The 27375-nt window shown below is 45.5% G+C and overlaps 1 protein-coding gene across 1 annotated transcript in view; it reads right to left on the bottom strand.

Moving 5' to 3' along the window:
* Positions 1 to 2087: 2087 nt before the first annotated feature.
* The window catches only part of UNC5C (unc-5 netrin receptor C), a 195321-nt gene continuing 170033 nt past the window's right edge, over positions 2088 to 27375 (bottom strand). The window contains exons 15-18 of the mRNA XM_040237306.1: positions 10900 to 11049; positions 8827 to 8991; positions 3044 to 3222; positions 2088 to 2278 (exon numbers count right to left, since the gene is read on the bottom strand). Coding sequence (XP_040093240.1) covers positions 2116 to 2278; positions 3044 to 3222; positions 8827 to 8991; positions 10900 to 11049 — 657 coding nt within the window. The 3' untranslated portion in view covers positions 2088 to 2115. The remainder of the gene's footprint in view (positions 2279 to 3043; positions 3223 to 8826; positions 8992 to 10899; positions 11050 to 27375) is intronic.

The raw sequence follows: 27375 nt of genomic DNA, 5'->3' as shown, positions 1-27375 counted from the left end.
TACAGGGTGTGGTCTGAGAGAGACAGATGATGGGATAATCTTCATGTATCTAAAACAGAAGATAAGAAAAGGCTCCCTACCAAGGTATCAACAGTTTCTCAGTGATGGGGATAGAAGAACCTGGGAATATCAACAAATTACCAAAACAGGTGAGGAAATGCATGTGGAAAGAAGGGGAAAAGGGTAAGATTATTTCTAATTCAAATCCATTCCGTCCCTTGGGTACCTCTAGCCCCAAGGTAAACCACGGCCATGCTGTGAAAGTGCCGATTCACGTGCAGGGGTGCTTGTTCAGTCTCGGTTTGGCTCCTGGACTGTTGACTCTTTACCCCCCGCCCCCCACCTGCTGGAAGAATTGAGCCCCTGTGTTAAAGCAAAGAGCCTGTATGGTCCTAAAGAAATATCATCGCTTACACAAAAGTAGTCTGTTGACTGACTATTTTTCAGTTAAAAAAATTTTTTAATTAAAAAATTTTTGACCAAGACAATAATAGAACATAATTTGCAACTAGTCAGGAAGGCAACTGGTCCCAAGAGAGGAAAGAAAGTGAGAAGGGGATGCCATCTCTGGCTGAGCAGCGTGATGCAGTGACACGAAGACGAGACTTGAAAGCATAACAAATATGTTACAGGCCAGAATAATTATCTTCCAAGTCAGAACTATTTGGAAGGCATAATGTAGCCTGGGCGAAAGACAGGTTGAATCGTTAAATGATCCAGGTCAGCGTCCACTGTGGTCTTCAGACTGATGAAGGAGACTGGCGGCATCGCAGTGGGAAGTCAAACATTTTAGAACCTTGAGCTGATCTAATCCACCCCTTCATTTTACAGGTGAGGAAACGTGAGGTCCAATGAGGGTAAATGACTCTCCCAAGGGAGCACAGAGTAACAGTGACAAACCCAGAATGAGGACTGGTTTCCTGATCCAGCTCAGGGGCTGTTCCTTCAATCACACTGCCTGCACGGTAGACAGAGGACCCACCGAGGGTGTGTGGGGCTGCGTGACCACAATACTGCGTGAGCTTGAATCGAGAGCATGTCCCATGACAGTACTCGGGGGACAAAGCCCCTGCCTGAGCAAGCTCAAAGAACAGACCGACAAAGTCAGTAAGCATTTACCACCTTCTCAGGCAGAATGACTGAAGAAAGATAGAAATGTCAAGGAAGCAAGGGATGCCTGCTTAATTAAACTGGTGACCACATCCACCTTGTTATGAGAAGGTGCCCAGGTCAGGTCGATACCTAAATACTAACAGTACTGCTAACAAAAACAAGGTAAAAGTAAATCCTTTTACTAGAATACTTGTAAATACTCATCAATAATAATAATGATGATGATGATGATGATAATACCTTTAAAACAAAACCAAAACACTTCAAGTTGCGTATTACCAACACACAAGTTGTGAAGAAATCCTTGTGTTGTTGACCGTGAATCAAGGTCTTCCCTGTGATGACACAGCTTTATTCCCTGAGGGCATGAGACAGTGCCCTCAAGGAATAAGACTTATCTGTTTCTCCTTTATGCTTAGATTCTCCACTTCCCTGATACAAACAGTAACACTGGTTCTACAAGTTCTAGAAAGAGACCACTGATGGGAGGATTATCTGAGACACTTGATGCACACAATTTGTAGGAAAACTCTTGTGATTTCTCTGTAAATTACTAATCTGAAAGAGACACAGCAAACCGTCCACAGCTTCAACTTCAAATGATTTAAACAAAAATAGAACGAGCCATGGACAGTGTCTGCATCCCTGTCCAATTTGATGTAAACAACGTTTGTAGAAATTGGGTTTAAGAAAGTTTATCCATATATCTGGATAGCAATAAAAAGCGTTTCCTAGGAAACTGTAAGATCCTGTACCACACAGCATACAGCCCAACTAAGAGGAAAATTAGGTTGATTTCTAAATTCAAGATACACATTTGTACAACTGTTCTTAACTCCTGTGGCGGTGTCCGAGTAGAGTGGGCGTGTACATTGGTAGTTGTGTCTGTCTGCCTTCTCTCTCCCTCTGCAGTCTTGCCTGTGGAGCTCACTGGTCCAGACGGGTTTCCTCCTCAGCTGTGAGCCCCTGGGCTCTCCTCCTCCACTTCAGCCCCGGCCTGGGTCAATACTGCCCTTCTGCTAATGACACTACTGTTTCATGTCTTCCCATTTCCTCTAAGACAGCTGCCAGCACGCTCAGGTTTCCATCTGGGAAGTTCTGTGCTTCCCAGAGATCCAGGATGACACCAGTTGGACTTGATTTGGTGGCAAAGTAATTCAAGTACCTGTAATTGGTAATGGGAGAAAGGGCTGAACGGTGTGATTTATGGGTCTGTTTTCTTTTCAGTCTTGACTAAACCTTTTTGTTTCTGCATTTCTATAAGTATCCTGGTCCCTGTTGAGAAATTGGGGCTTGCAGTGAGCTGTCCTGAATAACTAGCTCATGTTTAATTAGGTCAGCCCCAGACAGGAGACGTGATGCTTAACTTTGTTAACCTCAACTCTGAGTAAGATAATTTAAGAGACAAGATGTCCATGGGTCACATCCTGAACAGGAAATCAAGAGGCTTATGTTTTCTTTCCAGCCCAGCCTCTGATCATCTTTGACAGGTCATGCCTGGTGTTTTGCTTGGTACTGATGGCAAAGTTCTAAAGAGAAGAGGCTCCTGAGGTCTCTTCATAACTTAACAGCTCTGCTCTGTTTAGCATGTTAATCACCCATCCGGCATTAGGTCCTGCTTCAACAGGAGGTGAGGAACGATAATTAGTGAACGGCTATATCATTTAGGGGGATTTAGCCCATCGGCCTTGCAAAATAGATCATAAAACCTGCTGCTTAGAAGAGTCAGAGAAGCCCAGGATATCTCTCAACTATGTATCTGTAACACCATGGTGCAAGATACAAGGTAGGAACTTAATACATGTTGGCAGAATGGAAAGCAAGTAAATGTACAGATGGAAAGACAAAAAAGACTGTTGCTGTAAAACAGTTATCAGTCCTGAAGCCCTGTGTCTAACAGGAACCAGACTTGAAGCCTGGTCATACCCACCTGTCCAGGTTGAGCTTATGGGCCAGCATCCTCCAGTCGTGACCCCTGGTCTGCGGGGCATCCAGGCTGCTACAGAGCTTCTGCCGGATCGGGGGCGGGATGCTGAAAGCACTGGGGCCCGTCATGGTGGTGATGGTGCTTGCTGGGTCCAGAAGAGGCAGATCCATGCCAGTAGGTTCCTGTGGTTCAGGCAGGGCAACAACACAGCATTATTTCCAAAGACAAAAGCAATCCCATTGACCCAGTCAACATAATGCCTCGTTTGAAAAGATAAGAGGAGAATGGGTGCTATTATTCTCCTTACTGAGAATGACTTCTTTCTGGCTGCAAGTTGTGATTCTCTATAACCTGGCTGAGAGGGAGAAGTATGTTGTGAGCTGACTTTGCACAGCCTGGGATTTATGGCTCTTCCTCCAGGACTGGGCTAGCCGGAGACCTCATGTGTAACTCAGTAACAGCTTTTCTACTAGAATTTTCCAGGATGAGCCAGGGAATGTCAGTACTCCTAAAGGTTTAAATTTTGGGGGGTTGGGGGGGGGTAGAAATGTTTGAAAGGGCAGTTTTTTGAGAATGAACTGATCTCGACCTGAGATTCTAGAGACTGTCTGACCCTAAGGGGAATGCCCTGGGCAAATGCTCAAGTAACTTCTCCCTCTGACCTCTGTAGAAGATGGCTTGATTCTGCTTTTGTTGAATGAAATGGAACATAGCTCTCCTCTAAATGATATAACACTAAGACTAATTTTTTAAAAGAAAATGGTGAATGTAGTATACTGCCTTAGGGCAAACTGCTAACAGAGTCCTCCAATTGCTATACACCCTTAACTTAAAAAAAAAAAAATCTAATTTTAGTAGAGAAAACCATAGATTGGCTTTTAAGATAGTTTCAGCTCATAAAACAGCATAAATGCAAAATCGGAATTTCATCGCAGGAGAAACTCTAATCATTTTCTGATCACTTCTGCTGGTTGGAAAAGCAAAAGCAAATGTTGCCTGGGAACTATTAAAGTAATAAAAGAAAATCCACTTAATCTACTTTAAATGTCATCTCTCTCTTTTTCCCAAGCAGGTAACTGAGGTGAAGATAATTAGCTGCTGGAGGATAAAGTAGCCACATGCAGTTGCAGCCATCAGGAAGTCTCGGGGTCTGGCGAGGTGCTCCACCCAGAGGTCAGTGCCCCTGCCATGCAGAACCTCCCAAACCCTGCTGCTCCTGCACCGTGGGGCCACAGGGCGCATCCTGGGGTGGCCTGCTCCGTGGCCCTGGATCAGCAGCCAAGACTCACTGCGAGGCTTGTGCAATCTCACCACACGGGGTCTGTTCAGGGCCTTTGAAGGGCATGTTAGAGCAACAACAAAAAAAATTTTTTTTTAATGTAGAACACACAGCAGTGTTGACTGTGATCACAGTCTTTGGCCTCAAAACCCAGAGCTTGGCAAACTTAGTCTCTGAGGATTGTACTGGCTGCTTTATGCTAACCTCCAACACATACCAGGACTCAAAGGACTAGTGTGAAACAGAAGCAACAGATGGGAGCTGGAGTCCCTGAATCCTGAAGATCATTCCCTGCACTGGGCACGGAGCTCTTTTCAGGGGGACCAGAAGACAGGGCGGAGGCACATGTTGGTGCTTTTCAGTGGATTTATGGTAGGAATGTTCAAACACAAGTGGCCAACACTTCTATTAGGTATAAATGGAGGTGGGGGCAGAGGTGTAGAGAACTCACACCTTAGGGCTACGGCCCACTTTGAGGTCCTCCATGTGTCTTGTCTGGACCATGACAACAGGGTCTAGGTGGAAACCCAGCCAAACTGTCCCTGGCTGGCCATGGAGCACTGACTCGCAGCCTCAGATGTTCTCAGTGGTGGCCACACCAGTTCCCTGCTTCTTACCTGTGATCTCCTTTCTGCCACACTCATCTTCCTAAAGCCCAGCACTGACATTCTCCTGCCTTCTCTTGGTAAGTATCAGATGGCTCTCCTACCACACCCATCCCCAAGTCCTAACCCTGCAGTGAGGGGGTGTGCTGGTCTGGAGGTCTCAGGTGCTCCCTCCACCCAGCAACCTGGCCCCCGTCTTTCTCATGACTTTCTCTCCTCAGACTGGTCCATTCACTCATCCAAGTGCCTTTCTTAAGGGTGCTTGTTGTTCAGTCGCTCAGTCTTGTCCGACTCTTTGCAACCCCATGGACTGCAGCAATCCAGGCTTCCCTGTCCTTCACCATCTCCTGGAGCTTGCTCAAACTCATGTCCATTGAGACATGATGCTATCCAAACATCTCTGTTCTCCCCTTCTCCTCCTGCCTTCAACTTTTCCCAGGGTCAGGGTACCTCACTCCAGTATTCTTGCCTGGAGAATTCCATGAACAGAGTCTGGCAGGTTACAGTCCTTGGGGTTGCAAAGAGTCAGATACAACTGCAACAACTAACACTTTCACCTCACTTTTGCTAGTTCTTCTGCTCTTTCCCTGAACCTCTGTCAGGCCAACCCCATCAAAGCCTAGACCAGAAAGCATGTTTCCTGAGCAAACACCCCTAGCTATCCCTTGGGAGCCCTCCTATATCGCATCTCACAGCTTGGGATCTCCCAGTCTGTCCTGGCTGTACTTACAGAGGACTTCCTCTGACTTCCCCAGCTGCTTGGAGATGAGAATGTTTTTGTCATCCCCAGAACTCCTATGATGCTGAGGACAGTGCCTTGCATACGGAAGCTCTTCAATTCAGATTTGTTGAAGTGAGAGAAAACGTTTCTTGACACAGAGAGAGGAGGAAACCCACTCCATAGAGCTTCTAACTAACTGTGGCTAAAGGTAAGGCCTTTCTCACTGTTCAGTACTAAAGGTGAAGGCCTTGGAGAGGCAGGTATAGCTCTCAGGAAGAATGTGTGCTCACATCCGATTCCCCTTTTCCTGGTGAATAAGGAACCATCAGCACTTTACATGGGCCTTCAAACCCTGCATCTCCAGCCTGTTTATTTCTGTGCGGACAAAATAAGAAGCCCAAAAGGGTGCATCATCTTGTCTCTCTTATCAGATGGCTGACAACAGCCTTGGAGGTAAAAGAAACATACATACATACATACATTTACGTTTAAATTTCACCTACTAATTTCTGTTGCTATTATTTCTTCCTTTACTTCCAGGTAAAAGTATACTCTCACATAATTCTTATTACAATAATTGTTTATGATATTGGTACCATCTGCCTTTGATGTTACGATTCTCATAAACATATGATTTTTCACCATTAACCAAACAGCTGCCTACATTTCAACACTCCACAGGAGAAGTAACTTTCCACTCCTGTATTCTGACTCTTCCTAAAGTCACTTAGAAAAACTAGATTTCCCCAAGCATCCTTTTGAACAGATTATAGAAAACAGAAGAGGTAAATAGGATGGCTTTAGCAGAGTGAAGCTTTGGACGCTAACAGTGTTCTTGGTGTGCACAGAAGTGCTGTGGGTCAACAGTTAAGAGTTATAATGTCTTTGTTTTTATAGTTAAAAGTCCTGAAGAGACTGAAATTCCTCTTTTACTTTTTTTCTCTCTTGGTGGGCACCTTCCCCTTTATTACTTCCCTGGTTCCTCTAAGAAGAACCCTCTTACCATCATTTACATTTTGACACTCATTCTTCCCCATACCCTCCCAGGCATTTTCATTCTTAAACTTTATCTCTAGGTAAGGAAGGAATCACTGGCTGAGGCGCCCGGAGAGGAACAACCATCCAGCTCCTGCCATCACCTTGGTCTACGTCCAGCACAGCTGGGTCTCCTTGCGGGGCAGCAGGTCCTCCACCTGGCTGAAGAGGCCCGAGGGCTGTGTGGCTTTAGAAAGGAGCATGGGGGAAGCGGCACAGTCCTAGAAAGTCAGCTCCTTCTCGGGAGATGGGACCCTGGAACTGCAACCCCAGCCCACCTGTCAACTTGCCATGTGACCCTAGGGAGGAGCCCCATCCAGCAGACAGACACCACCCATGGAGCCCTTTCTCCGGTTGGTTATGGCTTGTCAGTCACAGGGGACCCCACCTCGAGCTTTTGATGAGGATCCAGGGCTCAGGGCACTCCAGAGCCAATTGTTCCCAGTGTACAGCCTGGCTCCCAACGTCAGTACCAGCCCGCTTGCACAGCATTCAGATGCTAACAGCAGCGGTGGGACTCAGTGACCCAGAAGGAAAAGCAGCCGTGCGCCCCCTAATCCCCAAAGTCACCTGACTTGGGGCCTTTCTGCACACACATTCCCCACCCCTGGTCACTGTGCTTGTCTGTCACAGGCCTCTGAGGGGACTTGAAGGGTGGGCTTCTCAGAGCTGACAGCCACCGGGTTGCAAAAGAAACCATCTTTCCTCTCTGTTGGCACAAGAAAGAAAGTCCTTAAACTGTGATCACACTAGGCGACACTGTCCCCTCAGCGGGGGGAGAGCCCTGCACGGCGCCCTTTCATTTGTGGCCGCAGCTGATCCACCTTTTCATCACACAGCCGACGCTCAGGCTGAACAGAAAGCAAGCATCAAAGGCGCAGACCTCCTCGTCCCGCTCCAAAATTCCGCAGCCTTTGTTGTCCCTGGAGCTGGGTGGTTATTGAACTTTGCAGACCTGCTGGGCCTGGAAAGTGAAAACACCCTCCCGAGCCAGCAGGGGTGGTGCTCTGGGCCCAGGCGATAGGCCGGCCTGTCGGGAGGCTGGGCGGTTGCCATGGCGCCCTGACACCGAGATCATGCCTTATGAATGTCACCGAGGTCTGTGACTGAAGTTGTTTATGAGTCAGAAGTCTCATGAAACTGCGGGAGGAAGTGATGACCGCAGCTCGGAGGGCTGTGGGAAAGGAGGATGCTGCGGGGCCGATGCGCTTCCCCCCTCGGTTTGCTAAGGAAGACCGTCCTTAAATAGGACACGCAGAGAGCGCCACACTGAACAGGGGTCATGTCATTCGTCACCGCACATGAGCGAGCAAGGGAGAGGGGTCTGTTAAATCGGAAGCTGTAGTTCTAACAGATAACAGTTCCGTGCTGTGGCTCACGGAGCAGCACCAAGCCCCGGTCTGCAGGTGCTGCCCCTTCCTTTCGTCCGGTCCTCTCTCGTCCCTTCAGCCTGAAGTGTTTCCACTGTCCTAACTCCAAACCCTGAGGTCCCAGGTAGCCAGTAAGGTCATGAGCACCCCTTCTTTCCACCCAGGGAAGTTGTAAATAGCAACTATGTTTGTTATTTCTGAGATACATTCTAAAAAGTCCCACCGGAAGCGTGTGAGGATCACAGTGAGGAAAGATAGTGAGAGGGCCGCTGGGGGGTAGGCCTAGGTTTACCTTCTATTTCTGGACTCGCTGTCACACTGAGGAGAGGGGCATCTCTTCTGTTTGGAGGGTGAGGTATAAGACAGCAAGCACACCCAGAGCTTTCTCCTTTCAACATGGAGAAAAGAAGAAAGGAGGCGGTGGGCAGTGCACAGCTGGGCAAAGGCGGGTGCATCCCGAGGAAAGCAGCAGAATCGACAGGAAGAGCGTCAGTGGATCCAGGGGAACAGGAACGGGGGCGACGCTTGGGGAAAGTTAGTGTATGTGCACACAAGTTAATCCGTACGGCTAAAGTACAGAGGTGTGTAAGAAGTCCTTAAATTCATGTCACAAACTATAAAAGTCTTGTTTTTTGAAAAGGCTCCTCTATTGCACTTTTCCGTATTGGTATCTCCCTGTGTTCATTAGTGAACAAGCCGGCCCTCCAGGACTTCCCGGAGATGCACACTGAGACGCTTTATCCGTCTGGCTTGTGAGAGCCACGGGTGCCTCTTACCTCTGACACGGTGCAGTTCAGCTGGAAGATCTGCCCTTCTCCCTCCACTTGCCGCACACACAGTTTGCAGACCAGCTCCACTGTGTTCAGGCTGAATCTCTCCAGAGTGAACGTGCAGTGGAGGTTTCTCTGAGACCCACTCCAGATATGGTAGAAAGGAATTTCCTGAAGCATGGAAAAGGGGCAACCACAAATGAGGGACACGGTGCTGCCAGGCACTTGTCTCAGTACTGCGCGTGTGAATTACGGTGCCGCCTTTACTCCTCACTGTGGGTCTGTGCACGAATATAATCCAACCCCCTTTTCAGATGGAAAGACTGAGGACCAGAGATATTTACATAACTCACCCAAAGTCCCATAGCTAGTAAGTGTTAGAGTTGAGGTCCAAACCCAGGGACCTGGCCCCAGAACCCATACACCTAACCAGCCTGCCACTTCTGTCATTTATAAAAAAGCCATTGTAAGTGGTTTTTTTTTTTTTTTTTAAGGTTTAGAAAATTCCCCAAATAAAACCCACTCTCCTCCAGTCGTTGCCCACGAAAAGAACTCCCTGCCAGGGTATCATGGAGGAAAGCAAAGAAGTCTAAAGGGTGATGCACTGACCCAGTTCCCTTTCATGCCCTCCACAGGACGAGGAAAGCCAGGACCCACTACAAGTTGGAAACTGGAGGCTTGATTAGCTGCCACATGAAAGCTCTTGGCCTAAAAAGCACCAAGCCTCTAACAGGCATAATTTCCTATGAATCTAGATCACCTCACAGAGCCCATCCTAGATTCTTTTTTTCAATAAAGGAAAAAAAAGTTGACACACAATGGGAGACCATGTTGGTTAAGAGCAGGGGCTTGGAGCCAAATTAAGTACAAATGAGATGCCTTCCCTTGTTTACTTGGTGATTCGGGGCAAGTTGCTTAACCTTTTCTGTTTCCTGTGCAGAAGCAAAAGAAAAACCCAAATGAAGGGGGTTAAATGACATTCATCAAAGTACATGAGAGTCTGGCAGATGGTGAGAACTCAGCCAGGCTTAGCTTGAAGTAATATCATATTATCATTATTATTATTAAAACAGTATTTTCCATTACAGTTGCAAAAAAAAAAAAAACTTCATAAAAGGGGAAGATTTATGGCAGTTGCAAAATCAGAGAAGAGAGGAAAAGGAAGGAAGAGATTTAATGAGCAAGTCAAAGCCAGTCTCTCAATCAAGTGCTGACTTATACAGAAGAGTCTGGCATGTGCCCCCATCAAAGCTCAAGACTGTGAGTGAACTAGTAGGGTTTTTCCCCCACAATTTATATGTAAGTACCAGACATCTGAGAGTAAGGATGCAGCTGAAAGCCTTCCTTCCTTCTAGTGGGTTCATGGACTTCCATCAGGAGATCACAGCCAGTGCAGATGCAGCCCCGGATGGGGACTGGATGTGCATGCACGTGGACAAGGGTGTGCCGCTTATCTAGTTGTGTCTGTGACTCCCAGGACTGGGTCTGAGACGAGGGATCCCTTTGCAGTCTCCTGAGAGTCCAGGCTGGCCGATGGAGGCAGAGGTGAGAAACCTCTGGAGAGTCTTACTTTCCCCTCATATGGCTATATACAGAGGGGACCAGTATTCTGATGCTCGTATTTAATAAAATCCTGGCCAGGTTTTATTTTTACTTGCTATTCCAAGTTTCCAAGATGATGTTTCCTCTAAGTTTTCAATGCAAAGGCACTCTCCTAGCCAGGCTGCAGCCTAATCTGTGTCATGTGGGATACCAATGTTCTCTTTCTCCTATAAATGCTTTTGAGGCTAGTTTATCAACTCAGTGTTAACATTACTCTGAAAATGAATAGAAATGATGGACTTGAAGTCTTATTTATTGAAAGTAAAACAATGATAGTACACTTACCTGAAAGAATAAAAGAGCATTTCCTCTAGTACATCTAGAGTATTTTTCAGAAATCCTAAATAACCCCAAACTATTTTGGAGGAGTACCGAAGTAAGATTACTTTCAAGGAATGGAATATCTTCTGTCTAAATCATTCCAGTTCTCTTTCTTGGAGATGTCTCCAAGCCTTCAGTTCATCTTGGGAAGCTTACCTGATATTTGGCCAGTAACTTGCTCTTCCAGAGGGAATGGGCAATATCGTGAATGGATAGGCGCAGGTTGTGGGTGCTGCCTTTAAAGTGAAGAGCCTTAGGTTCTTCTAGGAGCTGTCCTCCCATCTGTCGCTCGAGCTGCAAAACTTCCTGCAATGACATGCCCCAAACCAAAAGCAAGTGACTGACTGGCATCACTCTGTGGCATCTTCCTCATTCTGCCCCCCGCCCCCACACCTAACTGTGCAAAACAGGACCTCATCCTCCAGCCTGGAGGCCCTCCAACAGAGGCTCTGGCCAGTTTGCATGTGACTGGTCCCTATGGACTGTCAGCAAGCCGCAGCACACTCGTGCAGCACACTCAGTACAGTCTGCACTTCCCAACAGGCAAATGGGGTATTTAATCAAATACAGGGAAATAACAATCAGGGCCCCAAATGGGGAGAACTCCCAATAAAAGAAAAAACAGGCAGAAATATAAACAGATAAGAAAGTAGATTTTCAATGAACTTTCAGGGAAAAGGGCAAATAACTAGAAAACAAACCACATCTTGGATTGGTTAACACCAGCCAACAAGTAAAAATCTGGAATGTGTTTTGGGCCCACTTTCCTATCTTTTTTAGTTTCCTTACCTACAGAAAGACAATTTCTGTTTAAAATTATCCATTACACAATTCCTAAGTATCAAAAAATTAAAACAGGCTCATTAAATATTCTATTAGAGAAAAGTATACAGATCAGGAGGATTTTCCAGCACCAAATATTGATCTAAATAGTCACTCAGATTAAATTTTTTTAAAAAGTCACCTCATTTTTCAAGACCCATGGCTGATTAAAAAATTTGCTATGTAACTTTTCTTATGCCATAAATATGTAACATCAAGATAAATTCTATATCTACTTCCACTCCTCAAGCTCATTAATGGGAGTAAATGAAGCATTTCCAACTACAGCTGCAATTATCCAAACATCAGCAAACCATAAGTTATCAATGAATAAAATATCCTGAGTCTCTTCTGTGTCAGAACCATCCTTGTACATTTTGTTCCCCTCAAGCTTTAACTGTTTTAGTAGCGCAAATACATAGGCAATTATGGCCTTTTTTCTGGGTTCAGGTAATAATGAATTTTATAGCAATATAAAAACAAAATCTGATTTTTTTCATTGGTGAGATTTCATCTGAAAGCTGGAGTTTGATAATTCAGGTAATCAGGCAGGCCCGATGCCACACACACATATAGGGAACCTACTCCTGCACAGATAGATGGTCACAGTGGAAAACTACAGTCCACTGAGTGCAGAGCCTACCCACATCACTGATTAGATGCAAACAGCTCATCTGAAACTGCTCCTGTCGTGGTCCTTAACATCCATCATCTCTGAGTCAGGTCACTAGTCTGCACAACGCAAGCTGCTGGAAGGTGCTATAAGGTATGTTATAGCAGGGAATGTTAGGGTAATGTGGAATGTGGTCTCAGGCAGGGACTCCTCTAATTAGTGTGTAATGGAAGAGATGAAGTAATAGCACGTTGACACAGATGGGCGGGGGCTAGCTGCTTGAGAGCATCAGTGTTGAACGTATTCAACCTTGGTGGCTGATGAGCAGCTATTACTTGTGACAGGAGCCTGAGCAGGCAGCCCCCCCCCACCCCCCCCATCCAACAGACACCCTGTGTCGCTGTGCCCTGGCTCTGCTGTGGGGCAGGCTCGAAGGGTCCTCTGTAGGGCTCCAGATCGGCTCAGTCCAGAGTCACACACACTCCCCACGGAACACCCTCCCACCACACTTCACACGCCATTCCTCAACAAGAATCTGGCCATGTGGAAATGAAGACGCATAAGAAAAGTGCGAGTTAACTGCAGTTCCTTCTGCTTCGGCAGGAAGGCATAATGAGCTTATGTTGATCATGTTCGGTGTCTAGTTAGCATAATAGAGAAGGCTGACGTTCCCAGTGAACCTGGCACCTGACAAATTCTAAAGCTAAAATGATGTTTGTTTATAAGCCATTAGAAGAAAAGCAACATAATTAGGAATCTTTGAGATTACGGTCATGCCAATCAATCAGTTTTAGCTTCTTTCCAGTACACCCTAATTACCTCATCAAGACATCTAAAGAGCAATCGATAGTAATTATCTGATTACTATAGATCTTCATTATGTCCAAATTATCTCCCTGGGATGTCTAGAAGAAGATGCATTATATTCCAGGAGGTAATTGTACCCAACAATGTATAATCCACACCCCATTCCTACAATCAACACGGATTGTCAGAGGAGATGGAGAACATGATCAGCTTTCTTGGCAGGGAGGACCACTGTAAAAAACCTAGACTGCCTATTGGTCATGACCTTGAGGTCAAAAAATCTAATACAGTACCACATTTTGACTGCAGGGTCTGAATAGGAGGCAGCCCGAGGACAAAGCTCAGTCTTTGGCTTGTTCGGCATTGACCTTGAATCTCAAGGTAAAGAGCTCTCCCAGGGAGGAAAGAGACTGGGTTGGCTCAAGCCCTCTTTTGAGAAGAAGCACTAGGTAAAGTGCCATTTTAAAGAATATGGTATCAGAGAACACTCTCTGTCCACCCTGTTAATTTCTCCACCTCTCTGCTAACCAGGAGTGACACAAAGCTGCTACCCAGAGCTGAGAAGAACCTGCCTATTCTGTACTGTTCAGTTGAACAGGAACCCTAGTGAGACATGAACTGCCCAACAGGACACATCCATGCTTGGAGCAAGGTTTCTGAACATCTTTGACCACATACACCATCAGTCAAAACACTGAGCATGCATTTTATGTTTCTTTACAAATTATATATAATACTTATGTTAATACATCAGTGTGTTAATATGTTATATATCTAAAGTTAAAAGGATGAGCTAAGATGAATAGACACAGAAGTCCCCATATTGTCTATTTTTGTGCCCAGAGTCTCACTGGCCTGGGGCTGAGAAGCCCATTTTGGAGACTGCTGGTGGGGGCAGCTGTCCCTCCACCAGTACTCTGGGAGAAATCAGCCCAGGAGTAAATGATTCGGTAAGATGAATCCTTACCAAACTTAAATTTAACATTTTTTTTTTTTGTCTGGAGAAGAGACAGCTACCCACTCCAGTATTCTGGCCTGGAGAATTCCATGGACCATTTAGTCCATGGTGTCACAAAGATCTGGACACGCCTGAGTGACCTTCACTTTCACTTTCTGAAAAGTAGCAACTGGTATCATACCCAGGTTGTGCAACTTCAAAAAAACACAACAAAATAAAGGAGAAGAAAATAACCAAAGTGCAAATGAAAAATATTGAAGTGTGAATTAAAGATATTACAATCAATCAATAAAACAGCTCCTTGAAAACTAAAATCATCTAAAGCCATACATGAGACAGAAATGATTTGCCACCTACAGCAATTCCCATATATAAATGTTATGTCAGAAAACAGAAGAGGCAAGCCCAGTGGATAGGCTAATCAGGGTTTTATTCCATACTGTTACGGTTTAACTGTCAGAGTTTCAGATATTTTTTATCTGATCCCATTTAATATGAATACAACTTATATTTTAAAAAGCTTGATTCTCTGAATTCCTTCTGCATGAAATCATTTTTGTTATTATATGTATGATAACAGAGAAGTAAGAGACCATAAAAATAACAAGATATGTGAATCAATAAGATACAGTTTTAGAGGTGCATACCTTCCTCCTCTTATGAATGAGGAGCATTCAGTCCTTCCTGGGAGCCCTCATTCAGTATGCCTGCCAGGAACCACGCCAGGCTCTGGGACACACAGACAAGTGGGCCTCTGTCCTGGCCTCAAACCACACTCACCAACCTTGGTTGGAGGAAGACTGACATACAGACATGTAACCCCAACACAGTGCGCTATATTCTAAGATAGCTTCTTCCGGGTCCCAGGCTGTTTTGGGGTCCCAAAGGTTAGGATATTTCACACACCTTAAAAGAGGACAGGAACAAAGTATGTTTAAGGTCAAAAGATTTAGGAAGACTTAAGAGAAATATCGTGACCTTGGAAAGAAATGCCGTAACAGGAATTAGGATCATCTAGGCTCGTTTTTCTTAGAAATATAAATGTCACCTTCCTCTGCAAAGGCTGTCCTCCATTCTGGCAGCACCCCTGCCTCAGTGCCTTGTTGGGGCTCTGCTTCTGTAGAAGGGGTCACTTTCTGCTCGCCTTTGTCAGTTCTGTCTCTACCCCTCCAACTTAACCGGGAGAGACTCTCGCAGGGGTCAGTTAGCAACAGAAAGTCTCTAGCCCGTCCTTCCACAGGAAAATCACATGAACCCCGTGGTGCAGGGAGCTGGAACCCCAGGGATCTGGGCAGTCCCGTGGGACAGCTGCTTCTCAGTGTGGTGGCCACCCCAAAGCAGGCTCCTCGCCAGCCCCAAGTGAGGGCTGTATTGATTCACAGAGCCTGGGAGGGATTGTTCGAAAGGCAGAGACAAGGGATTCCACGGTAGAAACAACTGGCTTTCACAATAACCAATTAAACCAAGACATGATCCATGCTAAGCCATTATTCTTGGCCACTTAAGAGCCACAATAAATCCAAGCTGTTTTAAAGGTCTGTGCGTATGAAAGGAGCCCCTCCGGCCTGTAACCAGCTCTCCCTGGCTCTTTGCAGATAGTATCTATCCCCATGAAAGCAGACCCCCCATGAAGGGGGAGGAGCCCTGCAACTCCTAAGCTCGATGTCCCTAAGGCCACAGCTCTTCACTCTGCATCACGCCTGGGCTGGACCATGCCTGCCTCCCTGCTTCTGCAGTTCCTCCTCCTCCTTTGGGTCCTTCACAGTGGGGCAAGCGTCAGCCTCACAGCTAGTGCACACGAGAGCTTCCGGGATACAGCTGCCTGCCCTCACCTGGAAGTACACACTCAGGAATGTGATAGGTCTCGATCTTAGGGCAAAGGGGTGACTTTGGACCAGGAACCGTGCGAGGAGCTGGGACCCTGGCTTTGCCCTCCACACCCAGCGCTCACTCTCTTCTTCCCGACACCTGTGCTCAGATCCCTGTCCTGCTCAAGGTGTAGCCTCCTCTCTCACACCACTGCTCCAAGCCGAGTCTCCTTCCTTGAAGGCGCCTGTTTTAACCTCCAAGTTTCTCAGGAATTCAATCCAATTTGTAGGTTATCCAGTCTTTAGCTTCTCTCTCTTTCCCTGTTTTCTCTCCAGTGATGCTATCTCTCCTCTCCTTTTCTTAGAAATCTTTATGGGCTTCCCAAGTGGCTCAGTTGTAAAGAATCTGCCTGCCAATCCAGGAGATGCAAGAGATGCAGGTTCAATCCCTGGGTCAGGAAGATCCCCTGGAGGAGGAAATGGCAACCCACTCCAATATTCTTGCCTGAAAAATCCCATGGACAGAGAAGCCTGGTGGGCTACAGTCTATGGGGTCGCAAAGAGTCGGACACGACTGAGTGACTGAGCACACAGCACAGGAAGGAAGAAACACATGATGCAACCTAAACCCCATAAAACACATTAAAATCTCTTCTGGAAAAGAAGGTTGGAGGAGGTTAGATCAAGGCTCGGCTTCATTTTGTCTTGCTTCTTTCTTGGTACTATCTGGATGTGAGTGGTCCACACATTCTTTATTCTAGATGGAAGTGCAGAGGCCTGAATTGGCTGTAGGCACTGCTGCCAAGGGGCCTGGGGACATTGCCTGGCACTTGGACAGGTGGACACAGCTCTCGTGGGGATACTACTAAGATTTCCATGCAGGGCAAGATCACAAAGGGTGGCAAGTGGAGCAGCAGCCAGCCTTGCATGCCAGGGGGCTTCAGCTTGGTTTGGTTTGGCTCTATGGCTCCGTGGAGAGGGACTCTCACTCCATACTCTGTGCAGGGAGGGTGCTGGACTGAGCACGGAAGACTGAGCTGTGCGGCTGGAGACCCACGCCCCACCTTCCCCAGGCTTCTGCCACATGGACTCAGGGCTCCCCAGGCACCACGAACAAACCAGCAGGTGTTCAGAGCCCCACATACATTGATGCTCAAAAGACAAGCCCTCAAGGACTGTGCTGCCTGGTGTTTTAAAAAATCCCATCTCTCACCAGCTTTTATGCAGCTCACCTTGGTCCTATTCACTTTCATCCTGTGCTGGAACTGACCCCTGTCATCCAGGGAGGAGGACTCTCTCTCTTTGCTTGAGGCTATCTCCTCTGCCTTCCAGCCTCGGGCCTGGGGTCTTCCAAAGCAGAAGGCTGTCCCCCTCCCCCGTGCCCTGCCAGCTTTCTAGCGACACCAGGCTCAGCTCCCCATGGGCTGCCTTCTCCTCTGGCTGCAGAGCCGGCGGAGGGAACATCTGACTGTCAGCCGGCCTGCCCCGCCTGCCTCGGGTCACTGTCACGGGCGCCCAGCCTGGCGGCACTGCTGCTCTGTCTGTGCGCACGCTGGGGAGCTCTGTGCTCCCCCCCGAGTCTGTCTGCCATGCCTTGTCCCTAATAATAACAAGGTTGGACTCGGGTGACCACATGCACACACTTCCCGTCAAGTCGCCTCATTTCTGGGCTCTGCCTGCTGCTCCCGCAGCTGCTGTTGCCACGGATGCCTGGTCTGAGCTGCCGCCTCCAGCTGCCCAGTCAGGCGGGTTTGTGACACCCTTAAAGAAAATGCCGCAGGGCAGCACTCGGAAGTGGCTATGTTGCTTATCTACCTCTGGGCTTATTTCTAAGGAAAAGTTGGTCTCACATATCTATGTATTAGGGATAGGACTTTTTAGGTTGTTCTAGAACTTCTGGAGTCATCTTGTATTTCTTTGTACCCTTGAACATTTATTTTTTAACTTCTAGGTAGTTTCTTGTTTTCTGCAATAAGAAATTACTATAAGCTTAGTGTTTAAGGGGCTTCCCTGGTGGCTCAGACAGTAAAGAGTCCACCTGCAATGTAGGAGATCCGGGTCTGATCCCTGAGGTTGGGAAGATCCCCTGGAGGAGGGCATGGCTACCCACTCCAGTATTCTTGCCTGGAGAATTCTACGGACAGAGGAGCCTGGTGGGCTATAGTCCATGGGGTCACAAAGAGTTGGACATGACTGAGCAACTAACACTTTCACTAGTGACTTAAATAACACAAATTTGTTTCCTTACATTTCTGTGGGCTGGAAGTCTGAGGCAGGTCCCACTGCATTAAAAATCAACGTGGTGGTAAGGCTGCTTGCATTTCTGGAAGCTCTATGGAAGAATTTGCCGTTTTGTCTTTTCCATCTTCTAGAGGTGCCCACATCCTTTGGCTTATGGTCACCTTCCTCCTCTTTCAAAGCCAGCAACGGCATCTCTCTGCTCCTTCTTCCATGGTCCTGTCTCCCTTTGACCGTAGCTGGGAAAGGTTCCTCACTTTTAGCCACTCAGTAATTAGATCAGACCCGTCCTGATAATTTAGGCTAAGCTCTCCATCTCTAGGTCTGTACTTACAACAATACTTGTAAAGTCTCCTTTGCCACGTAAGGTAACATCTTCACAGGTTCTGAACCTTGTGTGCAGATGTCTTGGAGGAGCCATTATTCCATCTTCCACAGCTTACACTTCCTCTTCTCTCTTTCCTGCCCCTCTCTCAACCACAAATTCAACTTTGCAGGTCATTTCAGAAATATATGATAGGGCCAGGGCCAAGTGTCATGAGAAGATAATAAAGATGGGGTAACTTGGAGACACCAAAAAGAAACTGGTCCTTAAGTAGGTGACCAGCCGCCCTGCTATGAAACCTGACACTCAAACACAATTAGATCACAATTACAGTTAATATCTTCTCTGAGCCACTATCTTCAAAATGCCATTATAATCTAAATGCCCACCTAGGGACAATTAACATTATTGAATGACTATTTTGTGCCAGCAAATTTAATAACTTTGGTCTCCTTGAATCCCTTAAGGGTCCCTGATACAGACCAAGACTGTGACATACCAAAGAGGTCAAATGCAGTGACCAGGTGATACAGGATGGGACCAATCAAGTCAGTCAGCCTGACTGAAGCTTTCCTTTGACCCTACACTTCCTTCCACACACCAAGCAGAGAAAACACATTTGTTGTCGTTATCTAATGCATGTATTACATGTACGAATTGGAAAATTAGAGATTTACCAAGCATGGCCCTACCCATTAGAGCAAGACCCAGTTTTCCCCACAGCCAGTCCCTCCTATCAGGAAGCTTGTACAAGCCTCTTATCCTCATGCATCAGAGAGCAGACAAAAGAAGCAAGAACTACAGTCCCACAGCCTCCAGAATGAAAACCACAATCACAGAAAGCTAACCAAAAGGATCACATGTATCACAGCCTTGTGTAACTCAATGAGGCTATAAGCCATGCCATGCAGGGCCACCCAAGACGGATGGGTTATGGCAGAGAGTTCTGACAGAACGTGGTCTACTGGAGAAGGCAATGGAAAACCACTTCAGTATTCTTGCCTCAAGAAACCTATGAACAGTATGAAAAGGCAAAAGATATGACACTGGAAGATAAGCCCCCCAGGTCGGTAGGTGTCCAATATGCAACTAGGGAAGAGCAGAGAAATAGCTCCAGAAAAAAAAAATGATGTGCCTGGTGGTGAAAGTAAAGTCCAATGCTATATATATATATAAACAATATTGCATAGAAACCTGGAATGTTAGGGTCCTGAATCAAGGCAAATTGGACATGGTCAAGCGGGAGTTGGCAAGAGTGAACATCAACATGTTAGGAATCAGTGAACTAAAATGGACGAGAATGGGCAAATTTAATTCAGATGACCATTATATCTACTACTGTAGGCAAGAATCCCTTAGAGGAAATGGAGTAGTCCTCATAATCAACAAGACAAGAGTCCAAAATGTAGTCCTTGGGTGCAACCTCAAAAATGACAGAATGATCTTGGTTCGTTTCCCAGCAAACCATTCAACATCATAGTAATCCAAGTCTGTGCCCCAACCACTAATACCAAAGAAGCTAAAGCTGAATGGTTCTATGAAGACATATATCACCTTCTAGAATTAACACCCTAAAAAGATGACCTTTTCATAATAGAGGATTAGAATGCAAAAGTAGGCAGTCAAGAGATACCTGGAGTTACAGGTAAGTTTGGCCTTGGAGTACAAAATGAGGCAGGGCAAAGGCTCACAGAGTTTTGCCAAGAGGATGTTCTGGTCATAGCAAAACCCTCTTCTAGCAACACAAGGGATGACTCTACACGTGGACATCACCAGATGGTCAATACTGAAAGCAGACTGATTATGTTTTTGCTGCCAAAGATGGAGAAACTCTATACAGTCAATAAAAATAAAACCTGGAGCTGACTATGGTTCAAATTATCAACCTCTTATTGCAAAATACAGGCTTATATTGAAGAAAGTAAGGAACACCACTAGACCATTGAGGTATGACTAAAATCAACTCCCTTATTATACAGTGGAGGTGACTAATAGATTCAAGGGATGAGATCTGGTGGATAGAATGCCTGAAGAGCTATGGATGGAGGTTTGTAACACTGTACAGGAGGTGGTGACCAAAACCATCTCCAAAGAAATGCAAGAAGGCAAAGTAATTGTATGAGGAGGCCTTACTAATAGCTGAGAAAAGAAAAGCAAAAGGCATAGGAAAAAGGGAAAGATATACTTAACTAAATGAATGATATACCTAAGAGAATACCAAGGAGAGATAAGAAAGCCTTCTTAAGGGAACAGTGCAAAGAAATAGAGGAAAACAACAAAATGGGCAACACTAGAGGTTTCTTCAAGAGAATGGGAGATACCAAGGAAATATTTCATGCAAAAGAGAGACAGTGAAGCCACTCAATCATGCCGGACTCTTTGCGACCCCATGGACTGTAGCCTACCAGGCTCCTCCGTCCATGGAATTTTCCAGGCAAGAGTACTGGAGTGGGTTGCCATTTCCTTCTCCAGAGGATCTTTCCAACCCAGGGATCAAACCTGGGTGTCCCACATTGCAGGCAGACGCTTTACCATCTGAGCCACAGGGAAGCCATTTCATGCCAAGATGGGCATAATAAAGGACAGAAATGGCAAGGACCTAACAGAAGCAAAAGAAACTTAGAAGAGGTGACAAGAATACACAGAAGAACTATAAAAATGACCCAGATAACCACAATGGTGTGGTCATTCACCTAGAGCCAGACATGCTCAAGTGTGAAGTCAAGTGGAACTTAGGAAGCATTATTATGAACAAAGCTACTGGAGGTGATGGAATTTACAGCTGAGCTTTTTCTAATTCTAAAAGATGATGCTGTTAAAGTGCTGTACTCAATGTGCCAGCAAATTTGGAAAACTCAGCAGTGGTCACAGAGCTGGATAAGATCAGTTTTCATTCCAATCCCAAAGAAAGGGAATACCAAAGAATATTCAAACTGCCATACAATTGCACTCATTTCTCTTACTAGCAAGGAAATACTCAATATCCCTCAAGCTAGGCTTCAACGGTACATGAACCAAGAACTTCCAGATGTGTAAGCAGGATTTAGAAAAGGCAGAGGAACCAGAGATCAATTGCCAACATCTGTAGCATCATAGAAAAAGCAAGAGAATTCCAGAAAAACATCTACTTCTGCTTCATTTACTATGTTAAAACCTTTGTGTGGATTACAATAAACTGTGGAAAATTCTTAAAGAGATGAGAATATCAGACTACCTTGCCTGTCTCCTGAGAAAGATATGCAGGCCAAGAAGCAACAGTTAGAAAAGGACATGGAACAACAGACTGATTCAAAATCAGGAAAGGAGTACATCAAGGCTGTATATTGTCACCTTGCTTATTTAACTTCTATGCAGAGTACATCATGTGAAGTGCTGGGCTGGATTAATCACCAGCTAAAATCAAGATTCCCAGGAAGAATATCAACAACCTCAGATACACAAATGCTACCACACTAATGGCAGAAAGCAAAGTGAAACTAAAGAGCCTCTTGATGAGGGTGAAAGAGAAGAGTGAAAAAGCTGGCTTTAAACTCAACAGTCAGAAAACTAAGATCATGGCATCGAGGCCCATCACTTCATGGCAAATAGATGGGGGAAAGGGGATATGGTGGTAAATTTTAATTTCTTAGGCTCCAAAATCAATGTGAATGGTGACTGTAGCCACGAAATGAAAAGATGATTGCTCCTTGGAAGAATAGCCATGGCAAACCTAGACCATGTATTAAAAGGAAGGGACATCACTTTGCCGACCAAGGTCCATATAGTTAAAGCTATGGCGTTTCCAGTAATCGTGTAGGGATGTTAAGAGTTGGACCATAATGAAGACTGAGCACTGAAGAACCGACGCTTTCGAACTGCGGTGCTGGAGAAGACTCTTAAAAGTCCTTTGGACAGCAAGGAGATCAAACCAGTCGATCCTAAAGGAAATTAGTCCTGCATATTCACCAGAAGGACTGATGCTGAAGCTTCAATACTTTGGCCACCTGATGTGAAGAGCTAACTCACTGGAAAAGATGCTGACAGTGGGAATGACTGAGGCCAAGAGGAGAAGGAAAACAGAGGAAGAGATGGTTGGATGGTATCACTGGCTCAATGGACATGAGTTAGAGCACGCTCCAGGAGAGAGTGAAGGACAGGGAAGCCTGGCGTGTGGACTGGCTCAGTGGACATGAGTTAGAGCACCCTCCAGGAGAGAGTGAAGGACAGGGAAGCCTGGTGTGTGGTAGTCCTTGGGGCTGGAAAGAGTCAGACACACCTTAGCAACTGAAAAACAACAAGTCCAAATATATTAGTTTAATTTCAGAGACCATGGTCCTAAAAACATGAAATGTAGGTCACACTAGTTTTGAGGTGGTTTAAGGGAAGTGAATGAAAAGATATGGCTGATGGGGCCAACCCAATGGAGGGCCAGCCTTCGTTGGCTCAGAAGAGGCAGGGGTGAGGTGTTCTGGGTTCAGCAGGGTCACATCTGGCCATGGAGGGGACACCAGAGCATCAGGGAGGAAGCACCATGTGGCAGGATGAAATAAAATCTTTTAATGGCTACCTCTGACTATCTTACGACTGTATCTGAGAAACTCAGGGTCACACAATCATCAGCTAGATCTCCGGCTTTCATTTCCAGTGCTTCTTTCATCTTTCCCTTATCTTTTCACAAAATATGATCTTTCACAGAGTTACTGTGTTGCAGCCTGGATTAGGGTATGTGATTACTGAAGTAATACAAAGACAACTCTCTTCCATGACAAATGACTATGTAAAGCACAGTACACATTATTTGGATCATATCACATACACATTTGTCAGAAATTCAATTTATATGACTGAATGTATGATACATGAGACTGCCCATATTATATGCAAATAACTCTGCTTTTAGGTTCAGAGTTTTTTATAAACCTCTTTATTAGGAAAGGAGAGTCAGAATTGCACTCCTAGGATTGTGGGACAGAAATTACTTACGTTGACACTGATGTATGTTTCTCCCTGTAGTGTTTTTAAACTTACCCCAATATAACCTTGCTCTCTATTAACTTCTGGTCTATTTATATCAGGATTTAAGCCTTTGCAAAAATGAAAAGCAAATACCAATATTGCTTTAATCACCTGAAGAGAAGTCAAAGAGAAAAGCTGTGACATACCCAACTCAATCCTTTCAATAGATGTGACCTATTTGAGAACAGAACTGGTTCTAAACTATTCTCACAATTCTTAGCACCTCCATGTCTTTACATGAACTCTGCTCCCACACTGCTCCCACTTGTCCTTCCAGCACACGAATGGGGCAAACAAACAAACAAACAAACAAACAAAAAAAAAACAAAAAAAACCCCACCATCTGAAGGGTACATAAAAGAATTCCACTATCTCCCAGCAGCCTTGACTTTTACTCCAACAGTCACTGCCAGCATTCTAATTCAATATTAATGTTTCCATGTTGCAAAGCACAGCTTTTAAGTTTGAGGTGACCGGTTTTGCTTCCAGGTTTTAACACAACTCAGGGAAATTGTCATAAAAGCTGTCAAATTCAAAGAGGTGGGTGGGAAGATGAAAGAATGCATCAGGGCTGCAGAGACAGACTGATGTGGTGTGTCCTTTTACTTCTTCCCTATCCACATGAACAGTGTGACAAAAAGTGAGAATTAACATTCCCAGTATGTTCAGATCCAAACACTGGGCTGGTCTTTCTCTAATAGCTCTCCAAACTGTGTAGTTCCGACCCCCAAGAATGAGTGCTGTGTTGGGCTCCCCTTTCAGCTCCTTGTCCAACCCTCTGTGAGGATTTCTGCAACTCAGAAAGACTTTCCAGTCCACAGCAGTAACTCTAAGAAAATATCAAGTCTGGGGAGACCCACTTCCAGGCATTGCTTGCTAAGCTGGAGACATAGGTGGTGGAGAAGTTGGATTAAAGCCTCAATAAGAAAGTAGAGTTCCTTTCCATCAGAGCTCAAACTAGGTGAGAAGAGGTTGAAAGAAAAGGCCTGAAAAGTAAAGAACAGCAGCTGAGGGAGTGTCCCTTGGCTGATACCACCGGCGTTAGGTCACGGCAACCATGAAGGAGCTGTGGTTCTATCAGGAATTTGGGGAGAGTATAGAGGCTTGGAGGAAATGTGTGAAATCTCAAGAGTCAAGGAGAGATACAGAAAAGGACTGCACAGAAGCAGGAGAGCTATAGCTTAGGGCAGATGTCTTGAGGGTACAATATACTCAATCAGAAATTTATCATTTTTTTTAGAGAAACTCAATAGGCTGGAAGCAGAACTGGAGGGCTTGTTCCGTGGAGGTCATCTGTAGCCATGGAAATTAGAAAAACCTGCAGCAGCTTTAGATGGTAAATAATAATTTCTGAGTGGACGTGAGTTCCCTGGAGATATGGTAACAGCAGATGAATGTTTGGGGAGCAGGAGACCAGGGAAGGTTGAGGCAGGTCTTTCTTCAGGACCAAGCAGCTTATGTGCACTTTGTGGAAGAGAGATGCGAGGTGGGATGCTTTCTCTGGTGGCGATCTTGGCTGGTGGAGACTGCAGTTCCTACTGTGGATGAAGAGCATCTACACTGATCTACACTGGAGGGTAGGCAGTGCAGAACGATGGGAATGTTAGTAGAAGACAGTTGGGCAAAGGAACTATGAGTATGAGATGCCTTTGAATTTAAGAGGATGAGGGAATAAAAGGAGTGGAAAGAAATAGCACGAGGCAGGTACTGCTAGGATGGAAATTTGTACTGAAGAACTGACTTGGGTAATGAATCACGGAGTAACAGAATAAAGACTAATAAACAGAAAAGCCAGCCCAGGAGTAGATCAGTGCCCCAGAATTAGTCAGCGCTAAGAGAAGTACTGAAACTTTTCCTCTTGGTTAGCTAGGGGTGTGGTCCTTACTGTAGAGACTGCGGGAGACACATATTAGTTGGGAGATTCAGCTCCAGGTAATGTGAGCAGGTAAAGGTATGGGTGAGAAATTAATTTGAGGACATAGGAAAGTTTGCCCTCAGTAGAATTAAAGTGCCAGAAAGACCTTGGAAATTGTTTAGAACAGCAGTTTATAACCTCAGTTGCACAGTATAATAACACAGGCAGTGCTCAGACAAACAAAAACCAAACCCAGTATCTACACGGATCAGATCAGAACCTTTGGGCTGGAACCCAGAAACAAGTCCTTTTTTTAAAAGCCTCCCAACTGACTCCTATGAGTGCTGGATAGAGAACTACTATTAGGATTCGGGATGAACATGGGTGAGGAGTAGGGTGGATCTCAAGGAGGAGGTATTTGGAGGGGTGACACAAAAGAGGCTATTTACAGATAACAGCGATGAGAGGATCAGGGAGACGGGAGGGAGGCTGGCGGGGGTGGGGAACATGGGCAGGCAACGTGCCAAGAAGGCAGAATTTTGGTAATGAAGGGTATTTGTGAGTTAATGGGCCCCAAAGTTCCACGTCGAGTATGGGCATAAGGCATTTTTGGCAGGACGGAGCTGACACTCTGGTGTGCTGGGTTACCTATAACTAGGATTTTGGTATTTCTGCATTGTTTAAAGGCCATGAGGTGCAAGAAAGCCTTATTCATTATTTACGTTTCTTTCAGGCTAAGTGCTAGATCCCCTGATGCTGAGAATTTATAAACATCTATTTGGAAAGCACTGACCATAATATAAACTGCTCTTGGGTTGTTTTTACTTCTTAAACCTGTTTGTCAGTCTCTGTCAGTCTTGACCATTTGCATCTCTTCTTACTAATTATCATAATAAAAATTATTTTATGAGATCTAACTTTTTTTGGCAAGGATTTGTGTATGTCTGTGGAGAAAAAAGGTCAAGAGTGCCCATGTATGAAAATTACTTGTATGAATATAAAATATGTGTATCAGATATTTCAGGTACGATGTAGATCTTCTATGGATGCTTTGTGCAATGCTTTTTCTTTAAATTACTAAAAAAAAGTTGCCTTAATCAGACCCCCTGGATTGCCTACAAACACAGTTTTTCCTAAGAAGGATTTATGTCTAGGATGATTTCTATCCTGACTGCACCTTGGAAGTATCACATTTACAAAGAATATAAAAGAAATAACCTCAAGCTTTACACAAGAGCTGTGTGTTCATATCATTTAACATCAGGAACTCCTACAGGCTAAACCATCAAAAACTTATCCAGGGACCATCTGCGGTTCAGTCTCCTCATGGACATAAGCTGCAACACTCAGTTTTCGTGACCCAAAAGTACTCTCTGGATGGAAATTCCAGAAGGAAATACCCTGAATTTCAGAAAAAAAACCTCTCTTCCCTGGGCTCCCCAGACGCACCTTTGCCCACTTCTCCACTCCCCCTCTGGGCGCTCCTCTCTTGCAGGTCCTCTGTTGGCTGCCCCACGTCTCCCTCGCAACGGCAGGGCTCCCCCCTCCCTGTGCTCTAGGCTGTGGCTCTCCAAGCAGCCCACTTGAGAAGTAGAGTCCAGGCGGCCACCAGCTGCCCAGGCATGAAGCCTGCTGTTTCCACCTATAGCTGTGTGACCTAGAGTAACTTACTGAACCTTTCTATGCCTTGGAGTGCATAGCTGTAAAATAGGGACATTGGGGTCCCACAGGTTGTTGTGAAGATGCAGTGGGTTAATAAAAAATATGTAGGGACTTCCCTGGTGGTCCACTGGCTAAGGCTCTGCGCTCCCAATGCAGGGGCCCTGGTTCCATCCCTGGTCAGGTAACTAGATCCCACAGGCCACAACTAAGGGTTCCATGCTGCAACTAAAGACTCTGCATGCTGCAACTAGGGTCTGGCAGAGCCAAATAAATAAAAAGCTATACAAAAAGATACTTAGAATCTTGCGCAGCACATCAGAAATTCTCAGTAATGTTTCTTATCTTTATTTTCTCTCTCTACTCTCCCTTGATATTCTTCCCAATCATCATGGATGACAAATATCAATGCTGTATGGTTGGTTCCTCAAATTCTCAGGATCTGCTCTTGGCTGGGAGAGTCACATCTATATTTCTAACTGTTCATTGGGCATCTTGGTCCTGGTGTCTAATCCGTGCTCTGATTCAATACACCCAAGGCAAAGTCACCAT

Source organism: Oryx dammah, unplaced genomic scaffold, assembly GCF_014754425.2.
Source record: "Oryx dammah isolate SB20612 unplaced genomic scaffold, SCBI_Odam_1.1 HiC_scaffold_3, whole genome shotgun sequence".
Lineage (NCBI taxonomy): Eukaryota > Metazoa > Chordata > Mammalia > Artiodactyla > Bovidae > Oryx > Oryx dammah.
Note: the sequence above shows the minus strand (reverse complement) of the source record. Positions and strands in the feature narration are given on the sequence as shown.